Source organism: Salvia miltiorrhiza, chromosome 5, assembly GCF_028751815.1.
Source record: "Salvia miltiorrhiza cultivar Shanhuang (shh) chromosome 5, IMPLAD_Smil_shh, whole genome shotgun sequence".
Lineage (NCBI taxonomy): Eukaryota > Viridiplantae > Streptophyta > Magnoliopsida > Lamiales > Lamiaceae > Salvia > Salvia miltiorrhiza.
Window position 1 is genome coordinate 36,602,743 of NC_080391.1, and position 25,340 is coordinate 36,628,082.

General features: G+C 41.5%; 2 protein-coding genes and 1 long non-coding RNA gene across 3 annotated transcripts; 2 read left to right on the forward strand and 1 right to left on the reverse strand.

The window, feature by feature from the left end:
- The first annotated feature begins 587 nt into the window (after nt 1-587).
- Nucleotides 588-1,830, forward strand: LOC131025863 (uncharacterized). Its single transcript, XM_057955650.1, has 3 exons — nt 588-777; nt 964-1,401; nt 1,505-1,830. Exons 1-3 carry the CDS (start codon nt 588-590, stop codon nt 1,828-1,830), a joined length of 954 nt encoding a protein of 317 aa, XP_057811633.1.
- A 5,561-nt stretch (nt 1,831-7,391) lies between these two features.
- LOC130987045 (uncharacterized) lies at nt 7,392-7,950 on the reverse strand. The gene is made up of 2 exons (XR_009089553.1): nt 7,710-7,950; nt 7,392-7,605 (listed from the first exon to the last, which is right to left on the reverse strand). It is a non-coding gene; the product is annotated as an uncharacterized LOC130987045 (long non-coding RNA).
- A 3,960-nt stretch (nt 7,951-11,910) lies between these two features.
- On the forward strand, nt 11,911-13,045 carry LOC131025864 (uncharacterized). Its single transcript, XM_057955651.1, has 3 exons — nt 11,911-12,292; nt 12,383-12,501; nt 12,587-13,045. The coding sequence occupies exons 1-3, from the start codon at nt 11,911-11,913 to the stop codon at nt 13,043-13,045; spliced, it is 960 nt and encodes a 319-aa protein (XP_057811634.1).
- The last annotated feature ends 12,295 nt before the right edge of the window (nt 13,046-25,340 follow it).

Below are 25,340 nucleotides of genomic sequence, written 5' to 3' on the forward strand. Positions count from 1 at the left end.
TCTCCACTCCACTCCTCTGCGCCGCTAGACCCCTGCCCACCGCACGCCGCTGCGCCGCCGCCCGCCATCCGCCGCCGGCGGTCTGCTCCAGTCAGGTAAGTTACTTCAATTCGATTTTTGTAGTTTATTTCAAATTTCAAATCTTTCTTAGTTTTTAATTCAGTTCTTAGTTTTTAACTCTCTTTAATTCAGTTTTTAGTTTTTATATTTTCAGTTTTTAACTTTTTTTTAAATTTCTTTTATACTTCTGTTCAGTCTTTAATTAATTTTTTTAATTCAGTTTTTGATTTCTATTCAGTTTAGTGTCTATCTAATTTCTTTTTTAAGTTCTATTCAGTTTTTAATTCAAATTTTTAAGTTCTTTTTTATTTTAGTTTTATAATTTCAGTTTTGATATTATAGTTTAACAAATTTCATTTTTTTAATTTCAGTTTTAACTTTCAATGGCTTCGGATAAGTCACGTGTATCATCAACGGAGGATGATCATGATGATCCTACTAAAAAATATGGGACGCCCAATCCTTCGAATAAAATTGCATGGACGTGTCATTTTTGTGGGAAAGTCACAAATGGAGGATCCTATCGAATGAAGCAACATTTGGTGGGAGGTTTTAGGAATACAAAGAAATGTCTTAAGGCTCCCGAGCATGTAAGGACGGAAGTGAATGCTTATATGATTAAGAAAGCAACTAGTAAAGTGCTTAATCAATTTGCTAGAAATCCGTCTCAAGATGTTGGTGATTATGATGAAGAAGAGGAAGAGGTGGAAATTGAAGGTAGCTCGTCACGCACCATCACGAGTAAAGTGGCACCGGCGTCAAAAAGAATGAAAGGTCCCTTAGATGTTTTATTTGCATCTAAGCAACCTAGTTCTCAATCTCAAGAAGTATTGAAGGGTGGGAAAGAAAGAAAGAGAATTTTTGGTGCTAGTGACTAATTATGTAGGGACAAAGCTTGTGAAGCTATTGCAAGGTTCTTTTATGACAATGCAATTCCCTTCTATCCGGCTACTAGTGATAGCTTCAAAGGAATGGTTGAAGCTATTGGACAATATGGTCCGGGGTTGGTTCCACCGAGCATGTATGAGCTAAGAGTTCCTTTTCTTCAAAAGGAAGTGGAAGCCACGAACACCAAAGTGATGGAGTTCAAGAAAGAATGGGCCATAAAGGGATGTTCTATTTTATCCGATGGATGGCGTGATTCGGTGGTGCAAAAGAATATTGTGAACTTTCTTGTCAACTCTCCAAAAGGGTCCGTGTTCATCAAATCGGTGGAAGTTTTCGAAGTTGTGAAAGATTCAACCACTTTGTTTTTGATGCTTGATTCTATTGTTGAGGAAGTTGGAGAGATGAATGTTGTGCAAGTGGTGATGGATAATGCATCTAACTATGTTAAGGCGGGTAAGAAGTTTAAATCATCTATTCATCTTTAATTTTATAATTTTCAGTTCCAACTTCCAAGTTGTTTTTACTTAATGATTAAAGCTTAATCCTTTTTTCATAGGGAAATTGCTTATGGCCAAAAGACCACATCTTTATTGGACTCCATGTGCCGCACATTGTGTGGACTTGATGTTGGAGGATATTGGAAAGCTTCCAAAGATCAAGAATGCCCTTAAGAAGGCGATCTTCATGAATGGTTATATATATAACCATGTCGGCGTTGTGAACATCATGAGGAGATTCACCAATCAAAGGAATTTGCATCGACCAGCGGTCACAAGGTTTGCAACTTCCTTCATCACTCTTGCACAATATCACAAGCAAAAAAATAATTTGAAGAAGATGGTCATTTCGGAAGAGTGGATTGCTTCAAAGTGGCAAAAGTGAAGGAATATTAAATTGAATTAATACTCGATTGCCCGATGATCGTTTCTTGGATTATTATTAATTCATCATACAACGATTAAATCCTAATATGCTCCTATGAATTTAACAGCTGCACACAGGTGTTAGGAAAACTTACTTGAGAATCGGATGCACAAACTGTCGATGATCGCATCGAAAGAATCTGACTCCAGCTCTGATCTTCTCGACTGTATCCCGCTCAATTCCCAACGTTGGATGGACAACGAGCTATGGAAATTCCCAAGACAGAAAGACCATACACATTTCTGCGCCTCCCTCTGCTCTCAAAAACCCTAATTTTTATCAGTGTATTTTCCTGAGAGCTGACAGCTGTATTTAATAATATAGAAAAGAGGAGGAGGCGCCACTTTACATGTGAGGGCCGAAAATTCTGTCTTCTTGGGCTAGGAGACATTGGGCCAGCCCAGGGATCAGATACAAGGAATAAAGATGGGCCTCAAATAAATTAATTTATCCATGGTCAGCTGATAACACTCATGTTTCCATTGTTTTTAGTGTTCTTATGATGTAAATTTTATAGGAAATTGAGTGTTGGATGATTGTTTCGTGCTTAAATTGCTTTATCTTGTGAAATATGTTACTTGCTCGTACTTTGATGATTTTTACAGAAATATGGAGTTCGAATTTGGACCAATTCTCTTAATGAAAGTTGTAGATCGTCTCGATACGAGTTCGTAGGCGCAAACGGTTCGCAAATCCGAGTTCGGACGAGGACGATAGGGCCGAAACAAGAAAGTCGCGCGCAGCAGTGAATAGTGACCGACGGGAATTTCCGAATTTTCGGGATTTTGCGGGATTTTCGGATTTTATCAATATTTTCGAGCTCTGTACTGTATTTATCTCCTGTGCCTATATATAGGTCATTTTCCTGACCTAATAGACACATCTTTTTACATCTCTTTACCTATTTTCTCCATCTTTTCAGTTTTAGACTTAGACTTTCATTGTTTTCATAGATTAGCTTTATTTTCCTACAAGATTCAAGCTGTCATTCAACATTCTTCCGGGTTTTATCTATTTTATTTATTTCAATTGCTTTATTTTATTTTATGATGTCTAGCTAGTTCTTTAGCTGATTCTAGGGTTTGTAAATAGTTGATTGAATTTATGTGATTTATTTGTTAATACCTTTTTGCCTTCCAGTTTATGATTCATAATTCCTGGTGCTTAATTTCTTGTGAATTATCTGATCAATAGTTTGCATGTTTAGCTATTCGGTTTGAGACCTAGCGGAGATAACTGTTTAGCGGATTCAGGAATGTATGATATGATTTTAACCTTGAGACCTAGCGGAGATAGGTGGATCATAGAGAGCTATTCTTAGGAGCTATTGGGAGTTAGTAGATTTTCTTGAGACCTAGCGGAGATAGAGAATTTACTAATCTACGATCGTTGCTGCTCTAGCGAGAGTGATTGATTAATTAAGTGATCTCTCATCATAACTGGATTAAACTGGTAATTAGGATTAATAGGCTGATTATGTGAATTTGATTAATGAATTTATATCCCTAGGATCAGTCGTTTTATTTATCTGTTTTTTTATTTGATTTTATTTGTTTTGTCTTGAGTTTAGTTTTTATTCTCCTTCATATTTTTGGTTGTCTGAATATTGCTATAGGAAATATTAGGATTACTTAGAGTAATTTCGTTTATCAGTCCCTGTGGATACGATACTCGGTTACTGATTATTTGCTACAATTGCACCGTGTTAGTTGCGGTATTTGTTGCTAAGAAATTAGTGATCATCAGCCGAGACCATAATTAATTTATAAATATCAGTTCATTCCACTAGAGAACTGATACTGACTTACCCCTTTATTGCCGGTGATGAGTCGGGGCTTGTATTTAGACTTATTAAATCTCCGTATTTAAAATATCCGACATCCATTAATTAATTATAGCTCTGACAGCTTAAATTAATTAATCTCTTAATAATTCCTTAAGTAGTACCACTCAAACTTTATTATTACGCCTTAACTTAATCAACCTGCAGGGTTTAGCGTAATAAACCTTATTGAGCTCCTTAAGGGGATGTCATTATCCTATACCAGATACGGGTACTAATACAGATAATCAAATATCATATATTAACCGCTATCACCCAAGATACAGAGTACTCGAGTTAGTATATAACTTTCACCCATAGTAAGTCAAAGTGATATACGAATTAATATATATATCTGAATACTTATTAGTATTAAGATTTATCAGTCACCGAGATCTTGATTCTTCACTTAAGTCAGATAGAAGAATACATCTCAAACTGTGGTCCTATCAATACGTAATGACGTACCAGTATAGACAAGTAGCCAAGACAAACTACTTCCATCTATACTGCAGCCTAAACCAATAACTTGTCCTAGAGTTATTTTGGCTGTGATCATATTATATCTCTTAAGGTTATTCCAATTATATGGTCTTCTGTGATCTACAACACACCATATAATCTACTTATACAGAGATAAAGAACATACATATGCAATCATGAACACAATCAGATAGGAGATAAGAATAGTGAAAACAGGAATCATTGTATACAAGCATAAAGTTCTTGCTTTCAGTATACAAATCCAACAATCTCCCACTTATACTAAAGCAAAACTTTTAGTATACAATGTGTCTAAATACTAGCTATTACAAAAACTTCACTTCATCTCTCCCACTTATACTGAAAGTTTTTCTCTAAGTGGGTGGCATCAACCGCAATCCCATCCCTCGAGCATGCTTCTCATAGGTCTTTTGCGGTAAGCTTTTCGTGAAAGGATCAGCTAGGTTCTCCAATGTATTAATCTTTTCTACTAGCACATCTCCTCTGTTTACGATTTCTCGTATGATGTGGTACTTTCTCTCTATGTGTTTTGACGCCTTGTGGCTCCTGGGTTCCTTAGAATTTGCCACTGCACCCGAGTTATCACAATAAATTATGATACTCTTAGGCAAATTAGGGACCACTCCTAGATCCAAGAGGTAGTTCCGGAACCATACAGCCTCCTTAGCAGCTTCCGAAGCAGCTACATATTCGGCTTCCATGGTGGAGTCTGCAATGCACTTCTGCTTTGCACTCCGCCATGATACGGCTCCACCTCCCAAGGTAAACACATAACCAAAGGTAGATCTCTTCTCATCCCGGTCAGCCTGGAAATCCGAATCGGTGTAACCCAAAGGAAATAGACTGTCTGACTGGTAAACTAGCCTATAATCTCGAGTCCGTTTCAGGTACTTGAGAATATGCTTTACCGCAGTCCAGTGTCCTGGTCCAGGGTTCGACTGATATCTTGCAACCATGCCAACGACATAGCAAATATCAGGTCTCGTGCATAGCATCGCATACATGAGGCTACCTACGGCGGAAGCATAGGGTATCTTCCTCATCTCCTCAACCTCACTAGGCGTCTTAGGACACATGTCCTTAGACAAAGGAATGCCATGTCTAAAAGGTAGCAAGCCTTTCTTGGCATTTTGCATGCTAAAACGAGCAATCACAGTATCAATGTAAGACGCTTGAGATAAGCTCAACATCCTTTTCTGACGATCACGAACGACCTTGATCCCCAGGATGTACGCTGCATCTCCTAAGTCCTTCATTTGAAACTGTTCGGATAACCACTTCTTTATGTCTGATAATAGCTCAACATTGTTGCCAATGAGGAGGATATCATCTACATAAAGTGCAAGGAAAACCACGTCACCATTGGCATCTAAACGGTACACGCAACTTTCATTCTCACAACGAGTAAATCCATAGGATTTAATGACCTCGTCAAAACGTTTGTTCCATGACCTTGAAGCTTGCTTAAGTCCATAAATGGACTTTTTAAGCTTCCATACAAGATGCTCTTCGCCCTTCTTCACAAACCCTTCAGGTTGCTGCATGTAGATGTCCCTTCCTTCTTCAAGGAAACCGTTTAGGAAAGCGGTCTTGACATCCATTTGCCAAATCTCAAGGTTCATGTGGGCTGCTATGGCAAGGAGTATTCGGATAGACTTGAGCATGGCAACCGGCGAAAAGGTCTCATCATAATCTATACCCTGTTCCTGGGTATAGCCTTTCGCCACCAGTCTAGCTTTAAAAGCTGCGACTTCGCCATCCGAATCTCTCTTTCTCTTGTATACCCACCTACTACCTATAGCTAAGAAGCCATCTGGTAGTTCGGTCTTCTCGTATACATCCATAGCACCCATGGATTCTATTTCAGAAACCATGGCTTCGTACCAAGAATCTGCATCTTGATCTTTCATCGCTTGTCTATAGTTATCTGGGTCGACATCCTTTTGTTCATCAACAGGAAGAAGATCCGAAGATTCTCCCAAGAACATAAATCGATCGGGTTGAACTACAACCCTCCCACTACGACGAAGCGGTGGTGGTACAGCTGTGACAATGGTTCGTGCAATGTCTTGTGGTGCATTCACTTGCACACTTGGCTGGGGTAATGGAATCGTCTGTCCATTGCCTTCGATTTCTTGAAGGACAATCTCGGACTTAGACTTGTGATTATCTAGATAATCGTGTTCCAAGAATCGTGCGTTGGTGCTAACAACCACTTTTTGATCCTTCGGATTATAAAAATAACCACCTTTCGTTTCCTTAGGGTATCCTATAAACAGCATTAGTTCGCATCTCGGCTCCAATTTCTTCGCTTCCTTGTCTAGCACGTATGCAGGACAACCCCATATCTTTATATGATTCAAGCTGGGCTTGCGCCCTGACCATAACTCAATAGGAGTTTTAGGAACCGATTTGGACGGTACCCGATTCAGCAAATAAACTGCTGTTTCCAAGGCATATCCCCAAAACGAAATAGGCAATGATGCATAGCTCATCATAGATCGTACCATTTCCATAAGAGTCATGTTTCTTCTCTCTGCTACACCGTTCTGTTGGGGAGTACCCGGTGCAGTCAATTGGGATGTAATCCCAAAATCTGACAAGTATTGCAAAAACTCATTCCCGAGGTATTCGCCACCGCGATCAGACCGCAATGACTTGATAGATTTACCCGTTCTCTTCTCCACCTCCGCCTTGAATTCTTTGAATTTCTCAAAGCATTCAGACTTGCGTTGAAGTAGGTAAATATACCCATATCTTGAGTAATCGTCAATGAAAGTGACGAAGTACTCATACCCTCCACGAGCTCTAGTGGACATTGGTCCACACAAGTCAGAGTGAACCAATTCTAACACATGCGAGGCCCTATTCCCCTTTGCCTTAAAAGACCTTGCCGTCATCTTTCCCTCTATACAGGATTCGCAGGTTCTAAATGGAACCGCTTGAAAGTCTTTCAAGATTCCATTTGAAACGAGCCTTTGGATCCTATTTAGATTGATGTGGCCTAATCTTAGGTGCCAAGTATGTGTATATTGTTCATGAGAATAATACTTCCTCTTATTCGGATTTGGAAGGATTTGTGATGTAGATGCAACATGGACAGAGTTGTTAATTGGACATGTAATAGTATAGAGAGAGTTGTTCAAAATTCCAGAACAAATAGTCTTGTTATCTCTCATGATAGAAACACCCCTATCAAAAATAACAGAATATCCATTCAAAAACAATTTTGAAACAGAAATTATGTTCCGCCGAAACTCCGGCACATACAAAATATCTCTCAAAACTAAAATGTCATCACCAAAACATAAAGATAAATCTCCAATAGCAACAGCTGCGACCTTCGACGCATTGCCCATGGAGATGGTGATCTCATCACTTGCTAGCTCCCTTGTTGGCTTGAAGCCCTGCAAGGTGTAACAAACATGGTCAGTTGCCCCCGTATCCACTACCCACGAATGAGTAGAAAACGAAGCTAAACATGTTTCAGTTACTAAAACTTGTGACGTACCTTGTCCCTTTGCCTTGAGCACTGGACAATCTTTCTTCCAATGCCCAACCTTGCCGCATTTGAAGCACTTTCCCTTGCCCGTTGGCTTCTTCACGCCGCCGGTAGGGCCATCTGCTTTGGCTTTACCGCTCCCACTAGCCTCATGGTCATGCTTGCCCTTTGGACCTTTCCACTTCTTTTTCCCGCCTTTCGACGAAGAAGCAGATCCCTTGGCAGCAACAAGGACCTCTTTCCCACGGCCCATCACTCCCTCTGCCGCAACGAGAGCATTCAACAACTCATTAAGAGTGTGGTTGACTTTGCTCATAACGATATTGAGACGGAAGTGCTCAAAAGTTTTGGGGAGAGTATTGAGGATGATATCGACCTTGGCTTCGCCTTCGATACCCCCTCCTAGCAGATCAAGCCTGTCAAACAGATTTGTCATATGCATGACATGATCGTGCACAGGACTGCCCTCGCTCATCCTACAAGATAAGATTTCTCTCATCAAGTTAAAGCGAGCAGACCTCTCGGACTCCCCATAAACCTCGCTGAGGTTTAACATGATGGTCGCTGCGTCATCCATGACCTGATGCTGGAGTTGCAAATTTTGCGACATAGTCATCATAATATAGCACTTGGCCATATTATTCGACTTGTGCCACCTCTTATGCGCCTCACGTTCCGCATCAGTCGACTCATCAGTTAAGGCCGCGGGACGTGGAGTGGTAAGCACAAAACTGTGCTCATCAGCGTCAAGTATGTACATAATATGGCGTTTCTATTCGGTGTAATTAGGACCGATGAGAGGATTGTTTGCTAGAATGTTAATAATCGGAGACATAGACATATCTGAAAGTAAACAAATAAACATGTAAGAACATGAAAAACATATAGTTCGTAAAAATAATATTGTAACGTTTTGATAAAACAATATTAATGAAACCTCCAACGGCTCAAAGAATCCCATGTGCAAGCCACGTTGGGTGGACGTTTACACACGAACTCCTTAACCAGACTATTTACCTAGTCATTTAATTTCCATCCATGTCAACTTAACCTTTTGACAAAGGAAATTAATAGTTGGCACCTTAACTAGACCATATCATCATCAAGAAGGGACTTCTTTGGGAGTTGTACATTGTACTTGATATGATATCTAAGCAATGACCACATTTTAACCTTGAAAATTAAATTCTCGAAATTAGCATACTCACTCGGACCATGCCGCTTTCAATTTAATTTTCTTGGTTATCTTATTTAATTCCATTCTCCAAAGTACTTGTGAAAATTACACAAGTAAGCCACGTTGGGTGGACGTTTACTGCATAACTCCCACTACTTTAATGGTTTAAATATTTTTAATAGAAACCTCTTCTGACAAACTTATGAAAAACAAATATGAAGTAAGCCACGTTGGGTGGACGTTTACTCATATTGCTAATCACTTTGTCTAGAGACCGCATGTGGAGGTCTAAAATAATTTTTAATTACTATAAAAATTATTAAACAGCTTAGTCTTTTTTTCTTTCAAAAGGTTTGTTCATGCTCAAGCACATAAACCTAAACATGCTTCTCTAGAACGCAACATGTAAATCATGCTCACAGAATTCTAAAACATGCTTAAGAAAACGGTAAACCTACTAGCATGCTCGTCTAAGCACAATTAATAAACAAATATTAACAAGCAAAGACGTGCAAAAGCAGGTAAAGAGCATAAGGGATTAACAACCACGACATGCAAAGAACAGTAATAAAAGAATTAAAATTCTTCGTGACCCATTCGTGGAAACCAAACATCTATTCTATTACAAAATAAAATAGAAAAACAGGCCCAAAAACTAAAAACAGCCCGAAAACTTCAAGCCCGTCGTTGGAATTAGGGTTTGGGCCCCCCTAGGGCCTTTTGAGAAGCAATCGGCCACCTAGGGTTTGGAAAACCCTAGGCGCCGCCGCCTCCAGCCAGCAACAGCAGTCCACGGCGGCGGCTGCCCCGCCGCCGGTCTCCTCCTCGTGCTCGGCTCCGGCAGCACCAGCCTCGGCAGCAGCAGCCCGTCCCCGGCGTGGGCAAACAGCGTGCGCAGCAGCGGCCTGGGCAGACGGCCGAGCAGTGCGGCGCTGGGCGCGCAGCACGCAGCCAGCAGGCACGCGCGCGCACGGCCCGAGCACGCCCAGCCCTCGCCCCTTGCCGACTCCAGCAGCAACACTCGGCAACCCCGGGCGGCAGCAGCTCCAACAGGCGACGAATAGCAGCGGCAGTGCGCCGCCCGCTGGGCGTGCAGCGCGCAGAGCGCGCAGACGCGGCCCCGGGCGCGCACCGCCCCTGCTGGCAGTTCCCGTCGCTCGCCAAGCCCGCCCTGGTCTGCCTCGCCTTGACCCGCATCGAGCAGCAGCAGCAAGGGCGCACGGCGCCTGCCCAGGCGCGCGATGCACAGCGCGCAAGCGCTCGTGCGCGCGCGGCCCTCGGCGCCGGCGGCCTTGCTCGCTCCGTGCCCGTTGCGCCTCCGTCTCACCAAACATCGTTCCTCGTTGTTGATTCGTCGTCATCCCCATTTCGTTCCTCGATTTTACAAATTTACAACGGAAAAACAAATACAATTGAAATCCTAATCTAACCACGGATTTTCTCGTGGTGAAAAACGATTACAACGTCAAACGACGTATTCCACGAATCAACGAATCACGAAGAACAACAGCAGTAAAAACAACGCACATTATTAATCGTACACAAATTAATAATAGAGCCAAGAAATTAATCCTGGGCTCTGATACCAATTGAAGGAATATTAAATTGAATTAATACTCGATTGCCCGATGATCGTTTCTTGGATTATTATTAATTCATCATACAACGATTAAATCCTAATATGCTCCTATGAATTTAACAGCTGCACACAGGTGTTAGGAAAACTTACTTGAGAATCGGATGCACAAACTGTCGATGATCGCATCGAAAGAATCTGACTCCAGCTCTGATCTTCTCGACTGTATCCCGCTCAATTCCCAACGTTTGATGGACAACGAGCTATGGAAATTCCCAAGACAGAAAGACCACACACCTTTCTACGCCTCCCTCTGCTCTCAAAAACTCTAATTTTTATCAGTGTATTTTCCTGAGAGCTGACAGCTGTATTTAATAATACAAAAAAGAGGAGGAGGCGCCACTTTACATGTGAGGGCCGAAAATTCTGTCTTCTTGGGCTAGGAGACATTGGGCCAGCCCAGGGACCAGATACAAGGAATAAAGATGGGCCTCAAATAAATTAATTTATCCATGGTCAGCCCAGACCATAATTAATTTATAAATAACAGTTCATTCCACTAGAGAACCGATACTGACTTACCCCTTTATTGCCGGTGATGAGTCGGGGCTTGTATTTAGACTTTTTAAATCTCCGTATTTAAAATATCCGACATCCATTAATTAATTAGAGCTCTGACAGCTTAAATTAATTAATCTCTTAATAATTCCTTAAGTAGTACCACTCAAACTTTATTATTACGCCTGAACTTAATCAACCTGCAGGGTTTAGCGTAATAAACCTTATTGAGCTCCTTAAGGGGATGTCATTATCCTATACCGGATACGGGTACTAATACAGATAATCAAATATCATATATTAACCGCTATCACCCAAGATACAGAGTACTCGAGTTAGTATATAACTTTCACCCATAGTAAGTCAAAGTGATATACGAATTAATATATATATCTGAATACTTATTAGTATTAAGATTTATCAGTCACCGAGATCTTGATTCTTCACTTAAGTCAGATAGAAGAATACATCTCAAACTGTGGTCCTATCAATACGTAATAACGTACCAGTATAGACAAGTAGCCAAGACAAACTACTTCCATCTATACTGCAGCCTAAACCAATAACTTGTCCTAGAGTTATTTTGGTTGTGATCATATTATATCTCTTAAGGTTATTCCAATTATATGGTCTTCTGTGATCTACAACACACCATATAATCTACTTATACAGAGATAAAGAACATACATATGCAATCATGAACACAATCAGATAGGAGATAAGAATAGTGAAAACAGGAATCATTGTATACAAGCATAAAGTTCTTACTTTCAGTATACAAATCCAACAAAAAGGATGCGGGGGGGAAGAAGATGACATCTTTTATTTTGCAAGACACATTTTGGAGGAATGTGTTGTATGCTCTTAAGTTGGTAGGTCCTCTTGTGAAAGTACTTCGAATGGTTGATGGGGATAAAAAATCGGCTATGGGATACATTTATGAAGCTATGGATAGAGCAAAGAAGGTTATTGCTAAGAGTTTTGGTCACAAGGAGGAGCATTACAAAGAAGCTTTTGGGATAATTGATAAAAGATGGGATTGCCAACTTCATCGCCCTTTACATGCGGCCGGATACTTTCTAAATCCGGAAATCTATCATGATAATCCGGAGGGAGTGAGTTGTCAAGAAATTGAGAATGGCTTGTATGAAAGCATTCAAAGGCTAGTTCAAGATGATTCAACACAAGACAAGATCATGGCTGAGCTAGATGCCTACAAAAATGCAACGGGTCTATTTGGCAATGCAATGGCGATTAGACATAGAAAGATGAAATCACGGGGTAAGATTTAATATTTGAAATTTCTAATTAAGTGTTCAAATAATTAACATTTCATATTCTAACAACAATTCATTTTTTAAGTGTCTATAGCGGATTGGTGGTCTTGTTATGGATCTTCAAGTCCCAACCTCAAATCATTTGCGATAAAAGTTCTTAGCCTCACTTGTAGTGCTACCGGGTGCGAGAGAAATTGGAATGTCTTTGAACATGTAAGTCATTATTTTATTTTACTTTCACTAGAGTCTAGAATACATAAACTATAATTTTAACTTATTGTCTTTTATATTTTTATAGCTTCATACCAAGAAGAGAAACCGATTGGCACAAGATCGACTCAATCACTTGGTTTATGTGAAGTACAATCGGACTTTGGAAAGGCGATACAAGAGGAAAGACACGATAGATCCTATTTTATTAGAAGAGATTGATGATAGCAATGAATGGTTGCTTGGATATATGGATGGGGACTCTTCTAATGAAGATAGTGATCTTGTGTTTGAGGATGATAATTTGACATGGAGTGCCGTTAGCAAGGCTTCGAGAGCTAATGACCCTATTTATAGCACTAGACATGCATCTAGAGTTGATAAAGGAAAGGGTGTAGTTGCTTCGGGTTCGAGGACGAGAAGACTCTTAGATGAGAATGAAGATGATGATGGGGATGAGGGTGCGGAGGAGATGGAAGAGGACATTGGTGAAGACAAAGATGATGAAGGAGATGGGGATGATGCACTTAATGATGATGATTATTGATTAGTTATTCGATATTTGATCGTACTTTTAGACTTGCGTAGTTTAAAACTTAAGTATTTGTGTGTCTTGAATTTTTATGTGTTTTTAAATTAAGTATTTATGTGTTTAAGTATTTGTGGTGTTAAATATTTGTGTTTTTGGTATAAAATATATTGTAGGTAAATATGTTAGAATTTTTTAGGCTTTAGTGCGCCTCGCCTACGAAAAGCTCGCGCCTGAGCTTAAAGCCCTGCGCCTAGGCTCCGGGGAATGTTTGCGCCTTGTGCGCCTCGGGCTTTTTAAAACCCAGATTATAACCCCTTATTTTAAAAAATAATAAAAATAATAATAATTGTACAATTTTATCCTTATAGCCCTTAAATTAAATTTTCAATATTAGTCCCTAAATCTTAAGGAAAAATGCGTAGAAAACAGAGTTTGCAGAATGAAAAAAAAAATAAAGAAAAAGAAAATTCACGTCTTCTATTCAACAAAGCACGACTCAAAAAACTGTTTGCCCCAAATTTTATTATTGAATTTGTGGGGTTTTCAGTAGATGTAGATATAAATTTTGTTCTTGAATTTTGTGAGGATATGCAGGTCGATAACCTCGATAATATCTTATCTCCAGGTACGAGGGGCCATTGCACAAATCTCATCCCTCACCTCTCCCATCAATTCCACTACACAACTAATTCTTGTTGTCTCACCGAGTCAATGATGCCATCCCAGAAGGCCTTCTCCATTGTCTCTTTTATATGCAATTATGAGATATTTCAGAAACAATTGAGCAAATTGTGTAACTAGTATCAAGTAAGTATCATACGAAACAAGCCATAAACCATGATTTGATCTTCGCCAGCATCACTGAAGCTATCAATGAAAGATGACATTGAACTTTATTCTTCCTTATGTTGATGTTCTTCTTCGTTCATTTATGCAAGATTGACGTTTCTTCTGCAAGAATTATGTTCTTAAAATTTTGAGTTGGGGCTATACTGATGAAGTTATTAGGGTTATTTATCAGTATTTTTAATATCAGATCAAGATGGGGGCTATATGATTTATCTGTGAATGATTATACGTATTATTCTTTCAAATTAAATTTTATACACTTATAATTTATTGTAAATTCTAAATGGGGGCTATAAGGGGTAAAATAGTATAATCATATTATTTTTAGTATTTTTTTTAAATAAGGGGTTATAGTGAGAAAATTAGGGGCTGTGTTTAAAATTACCCTTAAAAATTAAGGGGCCCAAAATGATAACTAACACTCAAGCCCAAAATAAAAGAAACAAACCCAGCCCAACAGTCCAACCCCTAATTCCTTCTTTTACATCTCACGCTGAAGAGATCTGCTCGACTCTCTCTCTCATTCTCGCCTTTTTCTCCCTCAACGCTCATACGCAGAGCATCCCTCCTCCGAACTCCGGCGACAGCCGCCACCACCATGGTAGTCGCCACCTCACGACACCCCTCTCCCTCTATGCTCATTTTCCCGCCCCCCTGTTCACCGATCGGGCAGCCGCAACAGCAGGAAGCTAGCCACCGCCGCCGACCTAACCTCGCTGAAACCACCGACTCCTTCGTCCTTCCGGCGACAGCAGCCAAGCCACCATCACCGGCACCCTCAACTCTCTCTCTCCCTCTGTGTCTCTCACCTTCACACCGGAAACAGGACACACGCACCACACAAGAGGATCCGCGCGCCTCTCTTCCCAAGTACCACTCGGCTCTCCCCTGAAAACTTCGCCGGAGCAACGGCGATGAGCCGCCTCACAGCCTTCGACTCTCTTTCTTCTCTGGCCAAACCGACAGTGGCGCCGAGCCACCGCCGTCGACTTCCTGCCCAGACTTGCCAACAACATTCCCGGCTCAAAGGCAAAATCAATGACCAATATTTTCTTTTCTCTTCTTTCTTTTCCAAAACAGGGACCAAGACTCCATTTTTATCAACATGCTTCAAATGTATATATATATATATATATATATATATATATATGTATATACACAAATTGTATGCATTACACATATAATGTTTCTTATTGGATTCGAAAATCTTGGTTCACAAAGTAAGTATGACATGTATGCTTGATTGCCTAAATTGTTGTTCATGGACTTGAAAGCTGGAGGAGTTTGTTGTAAGAATAAAATGGGAGCTTCCAGTTTGAGTAGTAGAGTCTGAAACGTGTAGTATAACTGACCTCTGTGAGTGGAGCTATAGAAGAACTTCAGTCATTATTTCCTTCAATTACTTGCAAGATGGACTATGAAAGAGGTGAAGGAAAAACAAAGTTGAAATCTTACCTAGGCAGTTGCGTTCTGCTTGAGAGAGAGAACTCAAGAGCTAGAAGTTGTGAAGAGGTGCCAAAATAAAATGGCAGAGAGAAATGAGGCTAGAAGTTGTGAAGAGGTGCCAAAATAAAATGGCAGAGAGAAATGAGGATTGGACTGCATACCTAAAGGCATGGCTTAAAGCTTTTTTTTTTTAGGCTACTTAGGGTGCCTCCAACAATGAAGTTAGTTTCCGGCTTCCAAATTGTCACATCAGCTTTAGAAACTCACTTATTTTTTTCTCTCACATCTCCTCCAATAATAAATCAGTTTTTCACTTTTTTCATGGTCCCACCATAATCCCACATTGGGTTGGAGATAGTGGCATGAGCCACTTTATATGGTGAGGCAACCCTCTCCCTTATAAGTCCTTTTAAGGAGAAATGAGGATTGGACTGCATACCTAAAGGCATGGCTTAAAGCTTTTTTTTTTAGGCTACTTAGGGTGCCTCCAACAATGAAGTTAGTTTCCGGCTTCCAAATTGTCACATCAGCTTTAGAAACTCACTTACTTTTTTCTCTCACATCTCCTCCAATAATAAATCAGTTTTTCACTTTTTTCATGGTCCCACCATAATCCCACATTGGGTTAGAGATAGTGGCATGAGCCACTTTATATGGTGAGGCAACCATTTCCCTTATAAGGCCTTTTAAGGGAGGAATGGCCCAATATCCATTTCTAACATGGTATCAGAGCCAAACCCAATCCAATGATGGGGCCCCCAATATCGTTGTCAACAGATGGCGTTTGGGATAGTCCACGCTGCGCGTGCGGGGGTGTATTGTCACGACCGCACTTGCTAAGGATAGCAAATTCGGGAAAACCGCGACTAGGGGAGGGGAATTAGGAGCGGGATTAGAAAAGGGGCATGTTTAGCTTCTTGATGACTCGACTTGTATAAAGAATTCAATCGAAATATCTAGATATCAACGAAGGCCACAAGAGGACCGTACATAATATTATCCCAAAACGGGGTACTCAATGGTTTTAGTACATTATTAAATAATACATATTGTTTGACAAATGACATAATATCTTAACATAATCAGTGTTCGCAGCGGAATAACAATAACTTGAGTATATGTATGAAGACATATACTCCACTCTGAGGTTCTCGTCCTAAATTGACAAAAGTTCCGCTTGCACACTACATCCTCGATCACAGCTCAACCTGCACATTTAAAAATACATGCAGGGCTAAGTACAAAAGTACTTAGTGGACACTTGCCGAAATTTACATACATGCATAATATTTTATTGTCAAGCCTTTCAACAGTAGTAAGATACGAGGGTTTTCCTTTAAAGACTCGTATTTACCAAACATAATATCATTTCTTTCATCAATAACCCGCGCAGGTATTTTATATTATTAATCACCATATCAGTAACTCGTGCCGAGAGGGAGGCCTCCCTCTACGGACACTATGATCGGCCAACCCGCTAGATGACTCACGATCACAAGGTGTACACTAATTCCGAAGGGATTTGCGGTCCCATCCAGAATCCGAATTCGATTAACATCAGATAGGCAATTAATAATAAAACATAAAGCATTTAGGCATTGACAATATCATTTAAATTCATAAGCATAAAGTCTTAACAATTCTAATATATAATTTTAGTTTATACATAGAAAGCCCACCTGAATAGCAGACTCACGGTTTAGCTCTAACTCTGGTGCTTGACCTTTAATCCGAGAAAATAAAATAAGATTCTAATTCTCGAAAAATCTCAATAAATGAGGATGCGTGAAATGATTATGCATGACTCATATTCCTTTAATTAAATTATGTGATGCTAATCCTATTTAAGGAATTAAAGCTCGTCTTATGAGGTCGGATTATTAATCTTTAATAATCTACTCATCTTAAAATAATCTAATTCACTTACTAATTAATAATTAGTAAGTCTTAAAATCTTCTCTAATTAAATTTAATAGAATAATTATGAAGACCCAATTAAAATAAAATAATCAAGGCCCAAAAGGAATTTAATTCGAGCCCAAAAGAATAAATTCGAAGCCCAGTGCATTAATAATATTAGGCCCAACATCAATTAATTTCTAGAGCCCAACAAATGAGGCCCAAGATAATAAAATCATGAAGCCCAATAAGTGAGCCCATCATCACCCTTAAAAAAAATTAGTAAATTTTAATATTAATCACAAATTAAAAATAATTAGGATTAATAAAGAAGCCTAAAATAATAATTCTTATTGGGTTAAATAAATAAATTTCATTTGGACTTAATCAATTAAATCGTAGGAGCCCAAGTAATATAAATTCGAGACTCATTATTAATAAATAATAGGAGCCCATTTATATAAAATTGAAGCCTATTAAATAAATAATGGGAGCCCAAAAGAAAGCCCAAAACAATAAAAATAAGCTTTAGCCAAGGATTGGCCCAACAAAATTCAACATCTCGTTCCTTCTCCTTCAATCTCGGTCCCTCTCTATTTTCTATCACAAATCACGCCTATCTCTCACGTCTCTTTCTCTCTATCTTTATTAAAGTAAAATGCTTTTCTCTCATTATAATTCGGTTCCTCTCTCTTTTTTTTTAAAGCTGAACACTCTCTCTTTCTCTCAATTATCAAGATTAGAAACACTGCAACATCTCTTTCTCCTTCTCACAACAGTGCTCGACTCTCTCTCTCAAACAAGAAAAAGAACGCTGCTCCCATCTCTCTCTAATTTCTCAAGAAACGAACACTGTTCATCATCTCTCTCTCTCGCTCGATCCAGCCATCGCCTCACGAGTTCCACCGCCAACGGTTCCGGCGAGGCTGAAATCTTCGCTGCTCCGCCCTCTGGACGTTCCAGCCGTCGCCGAGGAATTCGCCGCTGACTGCTGCTGTTCCCGGAGTCGCGGCCTGGAGTTGCAGAGCTCCGAAATCCGGCGAATCAGCCTCTATCGCGCCGAGGTCCGGCGCCTCCTTCTCTCTTCCTCAATCTTGCTCTAATCTCTCCTAAATCAAACGCTCCCTTCGGTTCTCTCTCGATCTGTATCCAGCCGAAGAATCCACGCCGCTGCAACTGGATTCCGGCGAGCGTCGCGTCGCCTAACGCCGCCGAGTCAGCCGTCTGGAACTGCTGCTGCTCGCCCGGAGTCCGCTGTCGCCGCCTGGAGCTGCGATCGACGGCCAGCAGCTCGCTGGAGGAGCGCCGCCGTCAACCGCTGCCGTTGGCAGCAAGAATTCGGCAGCCGCCTCTCCTGGTGCCGCCGTCGCCATGGACAGCAGGGCTTCGACTTTCCACCGTATCTTCCCTCTCATTTTATCACTCGGTAGGTTCGTATATTAGAATTAATTTTCAGAAAACTCAACTTTGTATAAAGACTTGATTTTGGAATGAAAACTTGGTTTTCTGTATTCTTATTTTCCTAGTGGTGAAAGAGTGCAGCCTGTTCTTGCTTTGCATAAGAGTTATTGGTGTTTGCAATATAAAGAGTGTAACTTTGCTAAGTTCATTATGCCTACAATGGTTTTCTATCATTGTGAAACTGATCATGCTTTGGTATGAATGCTTTACTGGAATGGATATTTGAGATAGAATCAATACCTTGAATGTTGGTGTTGGTTGTTGAATGAACTGAGATAATCTGGCAGTTTGGCAGAGTAATGAATAAACGATCTCTCTCTCACTTCTTCAAGTGTTAAGGTGTTACTGGAATGGCTTGAGGATACTTGGCAGAGCACTGAATGAAGAGCAGTGCAGTGTGGAATGGGAATGAAATGAAGATTAATAGCTGCTGAAATCTGAAACCACATGAAGGTGTTCGGGTGTGAAAATTTTACAAATATGCTGCTGGAGCTGGAGTCAAAAAGGAGTATCACATAGGCGTGGAGCTGGAGTCAAAAAAAAAAAAAGTCCAGAATAGATGGCTGAGCATGCGCTTAAGGGATAGCTGCAGATTTTTTTTTTTCACACACATACACTATTCCCCTTTTTTTTTAAGTATTGGTAGATAGATAGAAAAATAGGGGTTTGTAAAGTGAAGTATAAACAGATGCAATAATTCTTGTCTTGGAATTTCTATATCTGTAATATTGTATTGCATTTTTTTTTTAAATAAAATCCAACTACCGGGTTTTGTTAATATCGCGTGTTTATGAAACTACTCGATATCTGCTTCCTTTCTTAGCTAGAATAAATTCTAAATTAAATCCGTAGATTTAATTCTTCATAAACCGGAATAAATTCACGACTCAAGAAATAATAATAAAAATAGAAAAATAATTCTATTGTGATTAATAAATAACATGACTTCGCTAAGTCAGTTATGAATCTGAAATAATTATTGGCTTACTCAATAATTTTCATTGCGATTTTATTTACGCGAAACTACTGACTTGGTAATAAAATAATAATCCTGCTTAATTAGAATATAATCCAGTGTCATAAGTTGAATTTAAATAATAAATAATTACTGGGCCTGATTTACTGAAAGATGAAATAATAATTATTGTATTACTGGATTTAAATATAATAAAAGAGCGGGTTGTTACATACTACCCCTCTTAACAAAAATTTCGTCCCGAAATTTGCATACCTATGTGAAAAGTTCTGGGTATTTTTCTTTCATCTGGTCCTCAAGTTCCCACGTTGCTTCTTCCGGTCCATGGTGTCTCCACAGTATTTTGACTGACGCGATTGATTTATTCCTCAACTCTTGCACCTTTCGGTCCAAAATGGCTTCAGGTTTTTCCTCGTACGTCAAGTCTGGGTTAAGAATCATTTCATCTTGGTGAATCACGTGTTTGGGGTCAAACACGTACCGTCTCAGCTGTGACACGTGGAACACATTGTGGACGTTTCCAAAGCTAGGTGGCAGTGCCAACCTATACGCTACGGGACCTATTCTTTCTAGGATCTCATAAGGTCCTACAAAACGGGGTCTCAACTTACCCTTAACACTGAATCTAACGATCCCTTTCGAGGGTGATATTTTAAGGAAAACCTTGTCTCCAATCTGAAATTGTAGTTCAGTTCGTCGGGTATCAGCATAAGACTTCTGTCTGTCCTGGGCCTCTTTAATTCTTGCTCTAATCTGGCGGATGGTCTCAATCATCTCGCTTACTGCATCTGGCCCAAGGATTTTTCTTTCACCCACTTCATCCCAGTAAAGTGGTGATCTACACTTCCTTCCATACAGCGCCTCATAAGGTGCCATATCAATGGTTGCCTGGTAACTATTGTTGTAGGCGAATTCGATTAACGGCAGCACTGATTCCCAACTTCCTCCTCGGTCTAGCACCACTGTCCTCAACATATCTTCAAGGGTCTGAATTGTCCTTTCTGATTGTCCATCTGTTTGAGGGTGAAAGGCGGTGCTAAAGTTTAATCTCGTTCCCAACTCTTTCTGCAAACTGATCCAAAATCTAGAAGTAAATTTTGAATCTCTATCTGAAGTAATGGATATTGGTATTCCATGTAGCCGTACAATCTCACGAATGTACAGTTGGGCTAGTTTCTCCGATCCATGGGTAATTGGAATCGGTATAAAATGAGCGCTCTTTGTGAGACGGTCTACTATTACCCAAATAGCGGTGTTGCCCCTATTTGTCTTGGGTAGACCCGTCACGAAATCCATCGCTATGTGCTCCCACTTCCATTCTGGGATTTCCAATGGCTGTAATTTCCCATATGGTCGTTGATGTAAAGCTTTCACTTGCTGGCATGCAAGGCAACGCTCTACAAACGAGGCTATATCTCGTTTCATCCCGTCCCACCAAAACTTCTGTTTTAGATCTTGGTACATTTTGGTACTTCCGGGATGAGCGGTATAGGGCGTGTCATGAGCTTCACTCATGATCTCGTTTCTGAGTTCCTCGTTATGGGGAACACACAATCTTCCTTCAAAAAGAACTGCGTTATTCGTTGCCTCTTGGTAGCCTCCTGGCGTGCCTGTTCGGATCTTGAGACGAACTTTTTCCAAGCTCTCATCCGCTCTCTGGGCACTGACGATCCTTTCTCTGAGGTCTGGGACGGCTACCAGAGTTGCAATAATTGCTCTTGTCGTTGCCGGTGGCTGAACCACTTCTATCTTCAATTTGTCAAAATCCCTTACAAGCGTGTCTTCTTGAGTGAGAAGAAGTCCTAACTCGGATTGAGTTTTACGACTTAAAGCATCAGCTACTACATTAGCTTTTCCCGGGTGGTAGTTGATACCGCAGTCGTAATCCTTCACGAGCTCGAGCCATCTCCTCTGTCTCATATTCAAGTCTTTCTGCTCGAAAAAATACTTAAGGCTTTTGTGATCAGTGAAGATTTCACATCTAACTCCGTATAGATGGTGTCTCCAAATTTTCAAAGCATGCACAATTGCTGCCAGTTCCAGATCATGAGTGGGGTAGTTCAATTTATGTGGCCTTAGTTGTCGCGAGGCGTAGGCAATAACCTTTCCTTCTTGCATCAACACACAACCTAGCCCATTTTTGGAAGCGTCTGTGAAGATCACGTATTCTTTATCGGCTGCTGGAACTGCTAGCACTGGTGCAGTTGTCAATTTCTTCTTCAGCTCTTGGAAGCTGGCTTCACACTCTTCGTTCCACTTATACTTGATTCCTTTGCGAAGTAATTGCGTCATTGGTCTCGCTATTTTAGAGAATCCTTCGATGAATCTCCGGTAGTATCCTGCCAAACCTAAGAAACTTCGGATTTCATTAGGTGTGATTGGTGATTTCCACTCGCGCACTGCTTGCACCTTGGCGGGGTCCACCTTGATTCCATCTGCTGATACGATGTGCCCTAGAAACATTACTTCTTTCAACCAAAATTCGCACTTGCTGAATTTGGCGAACAACTTCTCTGTCTTTAATGTCTCCAGGATGATTCTTAAATGATTTTCATGCTCTTGGTCATTCTTAGAATAGATGAGGATATCATCTATAAACACTAAGACAAATTTGTCTAAGTATGGATGGAAAACTCGATTCATGAGGTCCATGAATACTGCCGGTGCATTGGTTAGACCAAATGGCATGACAATGAATTCATAGTGACCATATCTTGTGCGGAAAGCGGTCTTAGATATATCCTCTGGTCTGATCTTCAGTTGATGATACCCAGACCTTAAATCTATTTTTGAGAATACACTGGCTCCTTTGAGTTGATCGAACAAATCATCTATCCTTGGGAGAGGGTATTTGTTTTTAAGCGTCAGTTTGTTCAACTCTCGATAATCAAAGGATGGTGGCGTGATTCTCAGCTAGCCAGTCCATTCCTAAGATCATATCTACGTCCCACATGAGCAGAATATTAAGATTGTTCGCTACCATCTTAAGTTCTCCTATTTCAAATTCTACGTTCGAGCAAACATGTGTGGTGGTAGATCTTTCTCCTGAGGGTGTAGTGATTCTTAAGGCACACTTAGCTCGTTCTGATTCGATTTCTACGGTATCTACGCAAGGGGCAGATATAAAAGAATGCGAGGCACCAGTATCGAACAGAATCATTATGGAAAAACCTTTAAGCTTGCCCATACCTGCCAGGTTTCCTTGGTTTTTCTCGGGCTGGTTCTGGGTGAGAGCAAAGGCTCTCGCCTGCTGCGGCAATGGTTGCTGCCGCCTCTGTTGCTGTTGGCGCTGTTGGTGCTTGTGTTGGTATTGCTGCTGGTATGGCTGTTGTTGGCGGGGCTGGTATTGGTATTGCTGCTGGTATGGCTGTTGTTGGCGGGGCTGGTGTTGCCCTTGAACTGCTTGCAGGGGCTGGGCATAAGTGGCCCTGATTGCCGCGCCCTGCTGTTTGTTGGGGCATTGTGAGGAGTAGTGGCCCTTCTGGCCACACGTGTAGCAACTGTCAGTTCCAGCCTTACAGACACCACGATGTGGTTTGTGGCATTTTGGACAAAGGGGAACTTCATTTTGTCTTTGGCTGCCTCCAGCCGGGGCAGGACCCTGTTGCTTCCCTTGTCCTTGTTGCTGATATTGTCCCAACGGCGCATTTCCTTGCCATGGCCTCTTGTTAGTCTGGTTTTCATTTCCTCTATGGTCGTTCCAGTTGCGCTTCCCTTTAAAGTTCTGAGGGCGTGCAGGTGGGTTGGCTGGCGCTGAGGTCTGTGGCGGAGCCAACCTTTCTACTGGCATCGCAGCTTCGATGTCCAGTGCCCTGTTCAAAGACTCAGTGTATGAGAGTCCACCATGACTAGCTAGAGTCATCCGAATCTCGTGCCTCAGACCGGCACAAAATTTCTCCGCCATTTTCTCATCAGTATCCACCTGTTGCGGAGCATAACGCGATAGATCGCAGAACTCTCTGTCATACTCTGTCACCGTCTTCTTCCCTTGTTTCAGGCTATAAAACTCAGCCTCCTTCTTCTTTCTGTAGCTCTTGGGAATATACTTATCATATAATCCCGTCTTAAAGTCTTCCCAAGTGTATGCTGCCCATTGTTCGGGAGTCAGAGTCTTTCGGCGGGCTTCCCACCAAAAGTCAGCCGATCCGGCTAGTTGGAAAGACATACACGAGAGTCGCTCCTCTTCTGTGCAGTGTAGGAAAGTGAAGATACGCTCCAAGGCGCGTATCCAAGCTTCGGCCTCGGCTGGGTCGCCTGTCCCAGTAAATGTGGGCGGATTCTGTCGAAGAAACAGTTCTTCAGTCCTTCTAGCAGGGGGTGGAGGGGGTGGGGTAGGTTCCCTGTCGTTTCGCCGCCCTTCAGGTATTTCATCGCGATTTCCATCATTGTTAACGTTTCTCCTAGGGGGGCGACCTCGTTTAGGCGGCATTCTGCAAATTACAAACACCCTTTTTAATACATTCTATACAGGAATCTCTAAGGCAATTAATAAAGAACTGTTTGTCAAATTTAACTTATCATAACTCCAAAACTAAGATATTAATAGGAACCGTTGCATACACAAGTCACATTATTCAAAGTTACTACATTCTTAACTGACTTGTGAAGAATAAAACCCGTAGAGAAACATAAAACATACACGAGATCGTCGCAGAAAGCCCATGCTAGGGTCATATATAGATATATCATGAAAAAATTGCCTCATCGAGGGCTTTTACATCGTCAACCAAAACGTAAGTAAAGTCGATCCGAGTACTCCCTATGGTGTACCGGTTTACTAGCTAAGCAACCTCGCAAGGGTACTTAATCATGGAACGTCCTAGAGACCAACGTTTTCGTACTAATGCTAGCTAGAGACAACATAAATAAAATCATAGTCATAGGTTACAAAAATATCGGAATGAATCATCGTTTCCGGAAAACATCAACAAGCTTAAAAATTATCAAATCTGCGAACCCTGAGTCGCGGTACGGCTGCTCCTTGGTGACGTTAGGGGGTCCTCTTCTGGATCCTCCTCGGGGTCCTCCTCCTCATCCTCCTCGGGGTCCTCCTCCTCATCCTCGCCCGGCTCCCAGCTGGGCAACGGAGTCTCTCCCTGGCCCTCGCCTGTCTCCTGCATGATCTAGGCTGAGCGGATGATATCGTCCACAATCTCACGGATCGGATCGTCTCTGGTGCTGATCCTGGCCGTGGCACGAGGCTTGATCGGAGCTGGAGTTGGCACGGGCTCGGGATGAGTACTCCTCATCGTACCATACGGTACTGTACCATCATCCTCCTGCATAGGGGCTTTGCCCCTATCTATGAACTCCCTCAGGTTGGACATGACCCTGTCAGCGTTGGCCATGGCAGTCGAAAGCCTTGCTTCTGCCGTAGGTATCATTGGTGGTGGAGGAGTAGCAGCCCGGGCTGATGAGTCAGGAGGCGATGGGAAATCCCTGCGAGCCCGTGGACGAGAAGGGCCTGCCTCGTCATCGTGCCTACCACGGCACCCTAGAACTGAGGCTCGTGGTGGAGGATCTCGGGGCAAGGCCATCGAGGGCTCGGGAGCAGTAGTGGGTGCTTCCGCTGGCAAAGGCGTCCCCACCTGTACGTAGTCTCCCGGAAGGATGTAGGGCCCTAGAGGGGCGCGGCCCCACAAGGTGAAACAGGTCTGAAGCTCCGCAATAAAGCTAGGG